At 39.4% G+C, this 16276-nt stretch overlaps 1 protein-coding gene across 3 annotated transcripts in view; it reads left to right on the top strand.

The window, feature by feature from the left end:
* The window catches only part of LOC146547770 (rho GTPase-activating protein 6-like), a 136002-nt gene that overhangs the window by 74163 nt on the left and 45563 nt on the right, over positions 1 to 16276 (top strand). The window contains exon 1 of one of the 3 annotated variants that reach the window (XM_085265450.1): positions 8640 to 8999. The exons of the other annotated variants lie outside the window; for them this stretch is intronic. Within the exon in view, the coding sequence (XP_085121576.1) occupies positions 8958 to 8999 (42 nt within the window). The 5' untranslated portion in view covers positions 8640 to 8957. Of the gene's footprint in view, positions 1 to 8639; positions 9000 to 16276 lie in introns of those variants that run through there. 3 annotated transcript variants of the gene reach the window in all.

The raw sequence follows: 16276 nt of genomic DNA, 5'->3' as shown, positions 1-16276 counted from the left end.
CGCCACATCCCCATTGAGTTCCTGATGAAGGCTCTTAGGGTCCTGTTGATCTTGTACAATTCTAAGTATATATATATATCGCTATCCTGCAGGTTTTCGATATCACCCTGGGTCAACACACCTGAATCAAATGATTAATTCCCTAACAGCCTTAGGCTTCTGGAGAACTTCAAGACATGTTGAGGAGGTAATTTAACCATTTAAATCAGCTGTGTTGGATCAAGGACATCTAAAACCTGCAGGACACTGGCGCTGGCCTGGAGTCGGAAATCCCTGGTTTATGTGTAGCTCTCTTGAGGGCCAATCTTAGCATTCCAGCACCTTCATTCATTGGCCTGTTGCATGACCCAATATCAGCCAAGTTATAGCTGTTGGGCAGAAGGCCTCACATTTTGACTGTAGAATACTTTGGTATACAGAGGAGGTCATGGAAGACTCAGTGACTGCAAGTTGCTCAAGTCCTGTGGCTACAAAACAAGCCCAAATCATCATACTTCCACCACCGTGCTTGAGAGTTGTGTCTGGTATTTGCCAGTTGTGAATTTAATAAGTGCCAAACATTAACTTTGGTCTAGTACATTACGACATTATCATGAACTTCCACACCTAACATGCTAACTGAGGCCTGAGAAGTCTGAGATATCTGAGCTGTTGGGGTTTTTAAAATTTTGCATTACACAGTCTGACCTTTGGCTGAATTTGGCGGGATGTCCACTCTTGGGAAGATTGTGACATCATGTTAACACACACCTGATCTGTTAAAAACCATGGTTTTTTTTATTATTTTGGCTTGATTCATTTAAATTATTAGACTTCACAGAGGCATATTTATTTGTGACTAAATTTTAATCAGTTGATATTGTATTTATAGCTGAAGTCCATTCAGTTTATGCAGATCAATCAAAGAATGCAGGCTGAAGGTCCTTCCTCATTTGCTTCAGTTTATATACATAACGTGCATGAAATATCCTCTGCTTTTAAACCTGTTTTTACCCAGCATCCACAGAATGAGGCGATGCAAATGCCTCTATCGTGTGACATCTATTTTGTGAGTGTTTATTAAACAGATCGAGGCCTCACAGGATTTTCTCTCTCTTATACTGGATCGTCTTAAAGCACTTTAACAGAACACTTTCCACTTAATGGAGTGATTTCACAACTCAGGCATTCAGGCTTTTGGAGGGAGGGCTCTGCTCCTCCTGAAATAAACAATGTAAACATGAACTTTTGCAGTTTGCAAAGCCATAAACCATATAGAACTGGAATTATAGTCCGGCCTCATGTTCTCTCTGTAAAATATTCAATTGCATATTGCATTCAACGTTTTTTGGGTTGTTTTTTTTTTTTTTTTTACTGTTTTGGTGTTTAATTTGCTTGAGAATAGGCATACAAAATCACAACATAAGTATAAATCACTGAAAATAATCCTCGCCGTCTGTTCTCTCACCCCAAAATTTCAAGCCGTTTCTTCTCGAGATTGACTTTTAATCGCTGAGACATTACACATCAACAAAAACACACCGAGCCAAATTCAACAGTGGAAAATCTGGAGCGTGCTTTGAAGGTGATATATAATCACCTGCAGCCTCATTTTCAGCATCCTTTTAACAGTTTAATGATGATACGAGGAGCGATGGTCGGCTCAGGGGGGACGTGTAGAGTCAGGCTTTGCTCTACAGTGTCCTTCGTGAACAATTTAATCTTGTTCTAACATGCAGCAGTAAACTGAGCCCCACCAACTCACACTGTGCATACATACATTAATGTCCGTCTATTTCTGCTCTCCTCGCTTTTCTTCTTCCCCTTTGCACTGCCTCTCCTTTAGCATCTATCACAGGCTCAGTGCATTTTTGTGTGTGAGCCACAGGACCACTGAAATAACATTTTACGAGATAATAGGCTCCTCCTTCAGGGCCATTAAACACAACTGTGGTGCTAAAGACTGAACTTCCCTTCGTTAAAATGTGTTAGATCGTATAGTTCACCTGTAAATCTTTGCCCCTCCTTTAATCGTGTACATTATTATCAAGAATCTAGTCTGATATTTTATAAATATTCAATTTTATTTTCTTCCTGCGTGGGTTTTCTGACACATTCTGGATGAAGACATTAAACACACACCCACACATATACACCAGGGCCTTCTTGCAAATCAAAGGCCTTTCTGTTTGGAGTTCCTCCCACACTATTGGCCTAAGTAATCATTCTAAATGACTAAATTCACGAAAGGTGTGAATGTGTGCGTAAATTGTTGTCTTTGTGTATGCGTGACAGACTGGTAACCTGTTCAGGGTGTACCCCGCCTCTTGCCCTGTGACCTTAAGTAACCCTGAAATGGATAAGCAAAAGAAAATGGACAAATAAAATAAAAGAGACAGAAGGCAACAATGTTACTAATTCTTAGTAGTAATGCTAAATATGTATATATATATATATATATATATATATATATATATAAATGTAATGGGGAAGTCTTTAGGACCCAGGGGACCCAATGGAGGGTATAAAAGAGGAAGTAGCAGCAGGTGCTCTTCATTTTCCACTGACGAGCGGCTGTGAACAATGGTTGTGTGAGTAGGTGAAGAGCCTGAGAAGTTTTAATTGTCTGCTACACAAACAGTTGTTGTAAACCTCTACAGCAGAGGTTCGAGTAGTGATTTTCACAAGATAAGCCAAGATAAGCCAGGTGTGCAGCAAACACAGTTGTCTGCTGGAGGGCAGGCTGCACATGTGAATTTGTCGCTGGTTTTTTTTCCCTCCTTCTCCTTGTTGTTGTGTTTTTGGTTTTGGTAGGGTCACCTTTTAAAACTGTTTTTTTTATGCCGGGTTTGTTTTTATTTCTACTGGGCTGGTGCAATATTAGTCGGGCAATGTGCAATCCCTGAGTGGGACTCTTACCTTAGGGGAATTAGGATCTTTAGAGGTGCTCTGTGTGGATTTGCAGTGAATAAGTTTTTATTAAGAGTGATTTTTAGTGCCACCGATTATTGCCTGAACTAGCACTTAGTGCATGCGATAAGTGTTCTGTTGGGCTCGTATTTATTTGGGGTGGATTTGTTTCTTTTAAAGCAACGAGCATCTGGGACCGCCAAGGGAGAGCAAGCCCTCAGGTGATAGTTGCATTGCTGGCAGGTTGCACCAATAACACTATCTTGTGGTCGTTAGTGACCTTTTTACCATTTTGATGTTTTAGGCCTTTTGCAAACCCTTTGTGTTCTTTTAAAATAATAAATTTTAACATATCTGACTGATATTGACCCTCTTGTCCTGTTTATTCTGGGCTCGTTCCTGTGAGAGCTTTGGGCCTGAAAGTTTGCACAAGTAGTATAGAGGCCCTTAGCGGTTACTCGGTGGCTTTCGCTCGCTACATAAACTAGCAATTTAACTAGTTTAGGTTAGGTGTACTTAAGTTACATAAAGATTAAACTAACAAAAAAGGGGATATGATGATTTATGAACATAAAAATACGTGGGCAGAGTTTGACCATAGACTGTATCTAAACAATGTAAACATGGCCATAGCAACTGCTACACTTTTAAGCTGTAACATGATTTATTCATTTATTTGAGCAAGAAATTGCAGTATTTTCATCGAGAAGGTGGAGTGTGGATTTAGCAACTATTGCTATCTATCTTTGTTAGCAAGCCGCTTCAATAGCTGCTATATGTCAAGCTAAATAGTGCTAACTACTAGCAGATTCTCTCAGCTACACCTGATAATGCCACATAGTTGATTTGTCAGATTGTTGCATCAGATGCCGTTCGTGACAAAACCACAACCTTTCATGCGTTGGCAAATCTTTAAACTGCTAAGCTATGAAGACACTAAATAACAGACTAATGAAATACTAACACCAAGAACAATAATAGGCCATATTATTTGTCCCACAGTTGCATGAAATGCTATGGCTGAAAAGTCCCGTTTGCTGACCACACAAACTATCTGCACTGTCAAACTGGCCATTTAAAAGAAAAAAAAAATCTCCCCTGTAACGTTATTATAGAAGAAGACATAAGCTCCTGATTGACTCACTTTTGCAGCTGCCCTCAAGTAGCCGTTAAAGGAACTGTGGTGCTAATGTTATGGGACTTCTCCTTTGGTTTATAGCAACTCTTGAAATATTTGTATTACAGATTTATCAGTGAGGGAGAGCATCCAGTGTTAATTTTAGCAACCTTAAAGGGGCAGTCGGAGCTTTTATTTGCAAAACAAAACACTTTTCTTTTTTTTTAAACACTGAGTCACTTGTTTAGTCATTTTTGGTAAGCAAGTCTCCTGCCAGGAGTACTTACAGCTGCAGTTTAAATGACTAAAACCTGACCAAACGTTTGAATTAGAACATTTGCCTATCAAAAAGTCATTCACTTATGGTGCTCCTTTTGTGTTCTTGGTGCTCGTCAACATTCCAAACACAAGAGATTTTACAGATAGAAATGTGCATCTACCTGCGTTATGCATGCCAGGATAGGCTTCAGCGACTCTGCAACTCTGACTCAGGACACGTCACAAAAAAAGACACACAGCACAAATCATAAGGTGAAATTTCATCAGCTACATGCACAAATAAAGTTCATTAAAAAAAAAGTGCAAATATGTGAATGAAAAACCACACTGCTGATTTCATTTAATCCAAAGATGATTAACTTGTCGTAAACAATAAACACATCTCATTCAAAACCTTGTGGAGAAGATCTGATAAGCAGGAGTCTATTGTCTGCAAGAGCATGTGTTTTTTTTAGCTGGTAACTTTATATCAGTGCAGTGTCTTGATGATTCTTGTGTGAGATACAAAGTATATTGTACACCACAGCACCTGCTTTAAGGCTGAGTCAGTCTTCGGGAGTTAAGGAATCTGTTATCTGCTGATTTTAAAGTGAGTGCTCCTATGAACTCCTCGGCATTCTTTAAAAGGTACTATCTGATAAGAGAGGAATCCAGTTTCTCATTTTTCCTACCAACCCGTTCACACGTTCTGTATATAAGATTAGAAAACAGATATTTCTCAATAACACCTACAGAGCAGCGCAAATATGTTTTATTAACTCTTGCTAAGGGTTTGTTTATGAGCGCTTTGATAAAACCACACTGTGCTCTTTTTGTTTCGCTTTACTTACTTTGATATCTATTACTAGCCTTGATAGACTGTATATAAAAGATGGAGTTAGCTGTTGGGTTTAAAAAGCAAAGCCAGTGCAGAAGTGCTTTTATTGTGCATTCTTTACATGGCCAGCAGAGAGGGAGTCTTAGACGTCTGTGGCTTCCAAGACTGTGTTTTTATTACCTTTCCAAGCATGTTAACTTTTTTCATTTATTGTTTCAAGGACTTTTTAATTTTGCGTTACTTTGTTTTTCTTTTTAGTTTTCAGCTACATTGTAAAAATACTATAAAAATACAGACATTCCATACACTAATTTTCAGGGTTTTAAGACAATTTAATGCTGTAAGTGCTGATGCCACTGAGGGAAAAATGAATATAAATAGCACACTATTGGATATAGCTATGGTAGATTACAATACTTTTTCATTAGTGAGTGCAAAGACTCATGGGAATATGAACGTTTATTACAAATCACTGATTTAAACCTTTTGATGGTTTAATATTTTTCTCATTTGGACTCTGATAAGGATGTATGAGGGACTTTCCAGTGTATGTGTGACGAGAACAGTGTTAACATTCAGCCAGCATCATTTCTAGTGGCTAGATTCCATTTTTTAATGGTTTAATCTGAAACTGCATCAAAGCTGATAGACTGCTGTGGTTTAAAAAAAACACACCAGCCTAAATTCACAGTGAATGGATGAGCCATATACAGTAAATTGGACTTAGATATGGTAAAGGCAGCCATAAAGTTGTTTCTGGACTATTTTGAAGCTGCAATGCTAATGTTTTGGATGCTGTCATTTTGGTTTTTGGAAGCTAGCAGTTACCTTATACTGATGATGTCATGATCCTGGGTCCTTTTGACCCAGCGTTTTGTGTTTTCTCTTCTTGCGATTTTGGTTCTGTTCTTCCTCTGTTTAGTGTTTACTCTGTTCTGCCCGTGTGTTCCTGTATCTAGTCCGCGTTTCTTAGTTTGTGTCCTTTCATGTGTAAGTTCCTGTTTTATTGTGAAGGTCTGCGTCTTATGTGAGTGTTTTCAGTTTGCCTCCCTAGTCTCGTCACATTAATCACTCCCAGCTGTGTTCCCCACCTGTGTGTAATCTCCCTGTGTTCTCTGAGTGTATTTAAGTTGTGTCTTCAGTCATAGTAGTTGCTGGTTCGCCTGTGTTGTTTCCCCTCGGTCTCCCTGCATCTCTCCATGTGTATTTCTCTGGACCTCCCTGCATCTTCGTTTCTGGTTTGTTTTGTTAGTTTTACCCAGTTTAGGTTCAAGTTTCATGTTCCCAGTGCCTTTGTTGTTTGTATTTCCTTTGTTAATAAATACTCACCTGCACCAGAGCTGCCGCGTCCTGGTCCTAAATAATTCCACACGGCTTGCCCCGGCAAACCGTGACAGATGAACGGTTAGAGTTCCAAGTTAGCAGCTAACGCTGTCTAGCAGGGTTAGCGATCTGCACTCAAAATACTTATGGGTTCAATTTTAGTATAATAAAATCCTAGAATTTAATTTACCAAAACTGAAGCACAGTCTTCTGGGATGATCTGTAGCACAAAGAAAGCCATCATATTAGTTATAATGATCAGCTAAAAATACTCCAAATGCACAAACAGTGCACACACAAAGTGCAGAAATCCAGTTTAATGTCAAAATACGTTTTGTGCTCTTTACTGCTGTAAAGTTGGACGTTTTGACGTGGGAGTCTTTGGGGACTGACTCCTTTTTGGAACCAGCCCCAAGTGGCCATTAGAGGAACTGCAACTGTTGCCACTCGAGCGTAATAATGTAACTCTTCCACATCTGAGGTTGACCCTTGGTGAGGATATGCTGTTACATTTTACAGTAGTAAGCTATTTGTGGATATTGCTGCAGAAATACTACAACAGAACCAGGGCAATCAAACAGCTGCCACTATTATACTGCAAATTGTGTTTTCCGAATAAAACAGTACTCTTGACATAACTTTCCTGTAATTTAACAGTGAGAATTTTCCCCTAAACACATCTGGCTTCCAAAAACTAAGTCTGGCAATGGACAAAATGCTCACACCAGTGCTTCACAACAGGACTTTATAAACAATGGATGACGTCATGGTGGCTACATCTATCGTTCATGCAGAGTCTGAGGCAGTATTCCTGTAACATCATTTTACAAGTAAGCTGACAGGAAGCAACGGGTTACACACTGACGCATGTAAACAGGAGGATTCAAAGAGGCCTGACAAATGTTAATAAAGTAGACTGAGTTGGTTAAACATGTCTACCAAGTGAATTGATGGAACAATAACAGCAGATACTACAGGATGCAAGTGGAGTAGTTTTGACACAGATTGCTCAACGCTGGTTCCACATTAAGTATTTCACAAACTTATTTGAAATACACCAGCGGGGAGGGTGGAGAGGGGGTTTGGTGGCAGGGCGTAGGGGCACTTGCCTTTCATGGTCTCTCTTGAAAGCATATTTGCAAAGGGGAAAGCTCATAAACAAAAATTACTACCAAGTGTTACAATGGAAGCACTCGATCACAGTTTCAGCTCTGCGGTCCATCTGTTACACTCTCGCCTCTGTGATTTATTTCTTTTAGTAATTAGGCTTACAGCGAGCTATTTGTCAATGCTGGAAGAAATGTTGCATCTTTGACATGCCAACTTTCCCTAAAGGAGTTTGTTTTTAGCTTGACCAACAAGTTGATTTGTTTTGTTTGTTTTAATTTTCCAGTGAGGATGGCAGAAATGAATCTGCTGTCAGGAGATTATTTTTTTTTAAATTATTATTATTATTTGTTATGATTCAACTTTTATCAAAAAACAGTGAAGTTTTGCTGGGGAGTATTCTGCCAGCCTGATTGCAACAGCACGTATAGCTCCATATTATGAGCTATCCAAAGAAAACCCTCCCAGTATGGGGTTTCTTCAGTCAAATCTTATAAACTGTGGAGCTCCATTTGTGGGTCACTGACATGAAAACATTTGTTCTACCCTGCTGTTGATAATCAAAAGCTTTTGCACTGCTGGTCCTCCTTCTTCAGAGCCCCGCCCATCCTTTGCTTTTCTCTCTCCGGCTTTAAGCATCGAGTACCCAGAAAAACGCTGAATAGACCGGAAAGAGGCGACTTTGTGATCAAAATAAAAGCACATATATGGTTCTCATGAGTTAAAAGTCAATGTACTGGTATAGTATAAGCTTGCCTGTGTAGTTATTGTGTTTTTTTTCCCCCTTTGATTTGGAGTTATGATTTATTTATATAGCACATAACATTATGGGCAAACTCAATGTGCTTAACACAAAAGATAAAAACATAAAAAAGCTGTGTAGGTTTACTTCGCTTTAAGACAGGGATTAACATAGAAACACGTTTCTCCAGTCAACAAATGAACTGCAGTTTGTTTAGTTTGTTTCTGGTAATACAGTATCCGTAGGCCAGGGTTAAGTCTTAGTTTGAAAAACTACGCCGGAAGTATCAGTCAGTAGCGTTGCCAGCTTGATGTAGGTCTCTGCTCGCTGTCTCACTTCTCTTCGCTCTGGTTCAGCATCTGTCTTCACAACAGTTTGCGGGGCGCGCAGTATGGATCCGTTACGCGTTACGCGCTGTGGTGTCCCTTCTGGCACAGAGCGTTTCCTGACACGCGCTTTTCACTGCTGTGGAAATTCTTAAAAGGGGTTCTGTTGTGACTCGCAGTCTCCAAACTTCCAACATCTTTCGCTGTCTTTTAATGTGAGAAGAAGCAGAGCGCACAAGTGACCTGCGGACACATTTCCTGACGCGCACAGACACTTTTCTTTTTTGGAGGGGGAGACTTGGGATATCATTTACTGAAGCTGCATTATTTACTATATGTGGATAATTATTCGGGACGATGGGAGACTCCGTGTTCTTCGACAGGCAGAATTCCTATCTTGTAAGTACCCCCCCTCAGGTTTATTAGCCGTGGATTAATGACAGCGACTGGAGCGTGCACTGAGACTCGAGGGCTTACATCTTGTAGTTTCTGCGCGCATGCCTGATAAAGATGTTCATTTCCTGCACGATGCAGTTGTGTATCGATATGAAGCCTCTCTCTCTTTCCTCATATCTGAGATCATGCATTAAAAAAGAGTGCCACGGAGAATTACCGTTATTTTATCAGCAGCCACTCAAAGCCAAATTAAAGCCCAATTCTGCACCAGCTTTTAGAGCTTTCACCTCATAAACGTCACTCAGTCGGTGTGAATCAGAAATCTGAACCTAAGCAGAGCAAAGGGGCCTCAACATGCCAAAGAAAAAAGAGAAAAAACTTCCTGTGATGGAACTTTTTTAAGTGGCATGTGGTGCGCAGAGCGCGTACATATGCACACACGCACACAAGACCACACATGCTTCCTGGTTTTTGAAAAGCAAGTCAGAAAGACAGAAACCTGTTGCCAGCTCGCTGTGGAGAGCCACAGGTGTTGTGTTTGACATTCTACACCTCGAAGAGCCGTGGCCCAAATGAAGGCAAAACACACAGATATGGGTCAAGGCCGTGTGGAGCGGTGTGGGCTGCTGTGAGAACTGCACCTTCAAAAATGTTTCCATCAGCGGTTTTTTTTGTTGTTTTTTTTGTTCCTCAGTTTGTGTTTGACGTGTGTTTGACAGATTTCTGAATTCTGAAGATCGCCAGAAGGTCTGGTGAAGCAGCCACTTGGGTTGCTTTGCAGAACAGGTTCATTTTAACTGGATCGGTTTTTGCTGTAGACACCGATTCCTCAGCCACCCTTTCTCCTGCCATCTGCTGCCCTGTCTCATCTCAAGTGGTGAGGAATCCTCTGCTGACTGCTCCAGCGGTCCGCCTGCTCGTTTATGAGCAGTGTTTCTGTGGCTAGAAGCCCTCATAACGCTCAGAGCGCTGATTGGAAAACAATACAATTTTCTTTGGCTCGGCTGGCCATCGCGCTGTGGTCTGGATCGGTGCTTTGTAGCAGGCCCGTGTGGTGTGAATGCCATCAACACATGGCCCACAGTTACGTGCCTAAAATTCACCCAGCAGAGGCCAATGCGGCTTTGGTGCAGTGACCAGATAGTTAAAGTGGCTGCCGTCTGTCTAGAGAAATGAAATCTGATGTAACTGGATTTGTATTTGTTTATTGAAATTGTGGTCTGCATCTGTGAGCCCAATAATAAATGGCTGAAAATCATACCGAAAGCCCTCAGAATGACTGCTCTGATTGGAGCAACACAAACAGCTTTTAATAATTGTAAAGCCACAATAAGGGGACAGCATCTTTAAAGTCATATTGATGGCTTAAGTTCTTGTTTGGATAAAAACAAAAAAACAATAGTAGTGCCCAAAAGAATGTGATCCACAGTACAAGCATCTAACATGACTTTCCTACCACCCTTAGGGTCAGGGTGAAGAGCTCAGTAAGTGGCATTCCTATTGAAGTTGCATTCCGACTGAATGCCACCCTGTGGACGTTTTCCAGTTGAGTACAACTGGGAGGAGATCAAAGGCAGAGCAAGAGGAAGTGAAGAAATGTTTATCCTATAGATTTGATGTCTTTTTGATTTTTGATGTTGAGCACAGGGAAGCTCGTCACAACATAACACTCATAATATAGCAGAGTGTTTCTCCTGAGTCTTCTTTACTTAGACTCAAACAGTAAACTTAAGACAGTTATCACATTAAGCTAAAGTGGTATCAAGTAAGAAAAGTTAATAATGCTAGCTAGTAAGGTTATTAAATCCATAAGGCAACTTAAAGATTGTGGCTTATGTTTAGAAATACAAATTTATTCAGTGTTTAGACTCAGTATGGTAACCTTGCACATTACCATTTTCCAAAGGTAGTTACAACCCGTTGGTTGTCCCAAACCCAAAGATAATTCTTAAGCAGTTAAGTTTCGTGTCATTTTTTTTAAATAAATGGCGCTTAATCATGTAAATCCTACATATTAACCTGTTTTCTTGTCGGTTTTGACCGTTAGGGGCACTATGTAATCAGTAAGCCTTGACTCAGAAGAGTAGATGATAGTTTCTCATTAATTAAAAGCCACCACTGAAGGAAATGTTTGTCCGGTAAAGACTACATATGCTAAGTGGCACTGGAATGTCAGAGTTTCTTGTAAACATAGCTTCGTCTTTTGCCTCGACATTGTTGCAGTTCTTTTATTTTTATTTTTCACTTCAGCTTGTGCATGAGTATGTGGGTTCACTGAGGCTGTATGGACACATCTGGCATAGTTTCTCTAGATGTTCTACACTTAATAAAAGCAAAAATAAGCAAGTTTCGGAGTTGGGCACAAGAAGTTGAAGTGAAATTCATTCAGACAGGATGTATTGATTGTTAACATTTTAAGTCTTTCATTCGGAAACTTGGACATTGCTGTATTACAAAAAGCAGCCGGTAAAGGCATAAGAATTACATCCTGACAGTGCATCACAACCAAATACAAGTGAGTGTTCAGCCAGGATGTGCACTGTCGGCTCATAAATCGTAAACGCTTGGTATGATATGATATGACAAAGAAGTAATTCCAGATGAAATTGAACTTGTATTAATGGGGGCATTATGCCTCTTCAAGCTGCTTCTTACATGCTGCTGATAAACAAATCTGTTATTTTTTTTGTTCATGCCAGACTAGATAGATGGGAGGAAATTGTTTTGTAGATGTAGATTACAGGTTTTACGTGGTATTATGAGGATTATAACAATGATACACAGGCAACCCTTTTAGTCAACATAGGCAAGATTCATCACCCACAAAGACTCTAAAAATGTTAAGAGGAACAAATCACTCTTGATATAATGGTTTATCAGCACTGAAAAAGGAAAAATACACAGCTGAGCTGCTTAAATACACAGCTGAGCTGCATAAAAGCTTTCTATCTTTAAGACAGCACTGCGTCTAACTTTCCTTCCGGCCCTGCTAGTTGTCTTTTAGGTGTTACTACTAAACTGCTAGATCCCATCTTATCGCTTAACATTTTTTAGTCCGGATAACAGGATAAACATGAATGTATATTAAATATTGATGTTGTAATTGTTAAAAAAAAATAACCAGGCTTTCTTAAGTTCTCAGTCAGTGCTTGCTAAGCTATTTGTATTGTGTTACAATTACTTGACTTTTTATTTGTGAAGTGTTATACTTCACACCTGCAGAGGTCGCCAGTTTCGCTGTGGTTTGTAAAGGAAGGGGCTTCCAACCAATTTTCAGCCAGTAGGAAGAGAAACATAAACCCCACATGACGCTACTGATGCTAGCTAATGAGCTAAGAGCACCATTTTTTTTGGTCAGGAATGCATTTTAAATTGTCTTCTTAACTGTCGAAGATTGATGTTTGGTCAGACGGTCAACAAGTTATAAATGGTAGCACAATGCGGCAGCTAGCATAACGTTTCAGGTTTAAAATGCATCTTTATTTCTAACTAGTGTGAAGTATAGGAATTCACATACTACACTAATAAGCATGTCACGATATCAGAAAGTTAGAAGTTATAGCATTAGTTATTTTACGCTAGTTTAAGCATGCATGTAATGTTGCAAATATTTTAACCTACAAAACATAGTTGATTTCATAAAAACAATATCAGCTGTCACTTTTGCCATCTTCCCCATGTCGTTTTTCCAGTGTCCTTCTTTGGCATTAATAATCACCTAGAACAGTTGTAGGGATGTGTTTCAGCAGTTAAAAGTATTGTTGATATTATTTCAAGTGGCATCCCTACTAGGAGGTATACATTTTAGATTTACATTACATTTATATTTTACAAAGTGTACTATTTGGAATTATATTAACAGAAGCAGGAACATTAAGATACATGTCAACAATGCTAACAGTCTATGATTATGCTATTTTGTGAGTTAGTTATGCTATTTTGTCTAAGTGAGTTAGACTAGTCATTATATAACATTAAAATTATGTAAAACTGAAATTGGTAGAGGTTGTTGATATTTTTTTAACCTAGTTCATTAAAAGAAACACTGGACAAATTACCATCTTGACCTTAAACTCAACAGCCACACCGTGAAAAAAAAAAATCCTAAAAAAACAGTAATATTCCGGCAGCTGGGGCGCCAAAATAATACCAGAACAGAAATAACAGAAAATAACTTTCTCATGAAAATACGGTTATTTTCAGTAATGACAATACAGTTTGTTGCCCTAATTTTACATGGGATTTTGCTTTTCTCAAGTGCTTTTAAACATTAAATTAGGAACATTTTAATGTGATTAAACAATGAAATTACCTATAAACAAGGTCAATGAATGCAGCAATATGAATAATAATACTTAAATGTACAGAAATATACAGTTAACGGTTGGTTTAAATAATAATGGATTGCATTCATATCGCGCTTTTTGAGACCCTCAAAGCGCTTAACAATTCCACTTTATAATTCCCCTCTGGCCATCACCAGTAGGTGGTAGGTGAAGTGTCTTGCTTAAGGACACAACTACCGAGAGTGTCCGAGCCAGGGCTGGAACCGGCAACTTTCTGATTACAAGGCAAAACTGCCAACTCCTGAGCCACGATTGCCCTAAACAACAACAACAACAATAATTATTTGATGTAAAAAAAGTTTATAAGAATCATTTTATATATTTTTCCATAGCATTACATTTGAGTTTAACAGTTCAATCTTTCAAATAACGGACAAATATTTGTGAAATTATGATACATTTGTGAATGTATTTTAACAATATAAATATGCATATGTACAGACAAATACATGTAAAAAACAAGAAAATTATGTTTTATTACATTTACAGTGATTTTACGTTAATTTACATTTGAAATGTAAAATCAGTCTATTTATGTGAATTTAATGATATTCTAGAAAAACAGTACAAAACTGTAAAATACACAGTAAAATACTTGTATGTTACAATTGTTTTTACAGTGCATATTATGGTGGTCCCCAACTCGAGGACATTTTAGTAGATTAAAGTAAGTGAGATCTAACAGTCTAATGCTATTCTATCCAACAGTTAATATAATTAACTGGTTATTTCTTGTCTCACACTCTTAAATGTCGTTGAACAAGTTGAATAAAAGAATCAGTGGTCACTGAATCAGCTTTTGGAGCCAAAATGTTTGTTCAGTCCACTAGACTAGTTCAGTCATTTATTTAGCAACCACAGTGATTGAACACATAGGCTCAAACAGGACAATCAAGTCGTGTGTGCCACATCAGAAGATTAGTGTCTGTTTTGGTTTATTTAACCTACTTCTGTTGGGTTTGGCCCTATCAGTTCAATATTCCATGACAAGCTACAGGACTGGTGGGTTTAACTGATTAAACTTTGTTAATGACTTGTGAGTTTAGCTGTGGGTCATGTGCACCATGAAGCACTACGTTGTCTGGATGTCATATCGTAGCAACGGAGAAGTGAAGGAACAAGGAAGTGTCAGAACACGAGTTTGAGTGAGCTAATCTTGGACAACAGCCAGTTGTAGCGCCAATAGTTTGCCAGTAGTCCAATAATGATTGTCTTTGTCTTGAATCTTTTTTTGTATTTGCAAGTGTTAGCAAGCGATTACAAGTTTTCCTCTTTAAGAAGGCCACAATTCAGATGAGGGGGTATTTTTAGAGTCAGAAGTCTTGATATAGTGAAGAAAGATCCAGGAAGTCTTGTTTTATTTTAATTAACTATACTTTAAGGTAGCAGCTCTTGAGTTACACTGAGAAGTACAAGGGCAGACAGAGCACAACTCAAAGGAAGCATTGATTAAATGATTGATGAGACTCCTGCATTAGCTTTTTAGTCTTAAACTCTTTGTGTCACTGATCAAATAAAAAAAAAAAAAACGCTACATCTTCCTCAAACCACCCAGAAATACTTGTCAGCCTCAGACTGCTTAGACATCCTCCCTCTTCTTTTGTATTCAGCTCCTCTCCTCATTTTCCTGCGTGCCATTGTTTTCAGGAACTTGAAATTCTTCTTTCACCTCCTCCCTCCACCTCTCCTCCTCTAATTTAGAAATGCTGGGAGCAAACATTTTTATAGCACTCTTCTTACCTGCCGATGTGTGACCTTGTTCTATCTTGGAAAGTTTGTTTGCTTTAGTCCGCTGCCACTGCCACTCCCAGTACAAATAGCCTTGGGAGGCACAAGCTTTTAACAATGCCAATTGCAAAAGGTCAATTGCAAAATAAAGAGGCTTTTTTGCAGATTGGGTGTTTGGACGAATGGCATCAACTATCCGTGCAGCTCCTTACTCATCAGCAGAGTGTGTCTATTTACTTTGATCACAAGTTTTCCAAAGCACACCCCAATCCAGACGGAAAACTTAGCGGGAGTGGAGGTTTTGTTCACGGGAGTGCACTTGGTGAGAATGCACTGAGTCGTCGGCTAAATTTGCACTTTTGAAGCAATAGTTTGCCAATCAAAGCTATGTGAAGGTCTTGTTGACCTCTTGTAAAGTAAGTCATGAGTTGACACTGCACATGCTCAATAGCATGGCACCTTGTGGGACTTTTGCACGGATATGGCAAGTGTAGAACAGTTGCAGCGTGGCAGGAAAAAGAAAACCCACAAAGGCAAAAAAGAAAAAAGAAAAAAATGGCCTCTGTGCGTTCCATTGCTGTCACTTTTGGCTCGTCATGACAACACTGTCAGTCCCTCGTTTTTCTTCCTAGACCCATCAGGGAAAGGCACTTGTTTTATTATCAACAGCGAAAGAGAAGTCCGCCCTCCACTAAAAGTCTTGTCTTTTTATGGAGACGTCGAAGGCTGAGCGGAGGAAAGCAGAGTGGAGGAAACACAGAGGAGAAAGTTCTGGCGAGATCTGATCCAATGTTTGGAGGCAGATGTGCTCGGAGAGGCAGGAGTCTGTCTCTGAAGCTGGATAAAATATGTGCTCTAGATGTTTTAAGGAGTTTGATTTACCACTCCTGCTTGCCTTTTTCATTAGCTGATCCAGAGGTGTGTCTTTGTTCAGCCCGACCTAAGGGACTTGGCCAGTAGGCTCCAGTAAAGGTTAGGCACGTTTCCTGGTTGTTTGCGCACAAATCCGCCAGTGTATGTTGTCCGTCATCGTGTTGCTGTGTGAAAGTGAAGAAGCATTACATCATAGTTTGGGAATTTTAAAGAATCCCAGCAGTATGTTGCTACGAGATGGCGTAATGAGCTGGAATCAAGGGAGAACTTATCCTGGGTTTCAAGTTTTGAGATGTTTTCATACACACAAAGCAGAGCTGAATTCTAAATATT

Source organism: Mchenga conophoros, linkage group LG23 (assembly GCF_057382185.1).
Source record: "Mchenga conophoros isolate Kocher_MC1m ecotype Shallow Benthic linkage group LG23, M_conophoros_male_GT1.1, whole genome shotgun sequence".
NCBI classification, from domain to species: Eukaryota; Metazoa; Chordata; class Actinopteri; order Cichliformes; family Cichlidae; genus Mchenga; species Mchenga conophoros.
The sequence above is the reverse complement of the archived record's forward strand: the minus strand, read 5'-3'. Positions and strand labels throughout refer to the sequence as shown.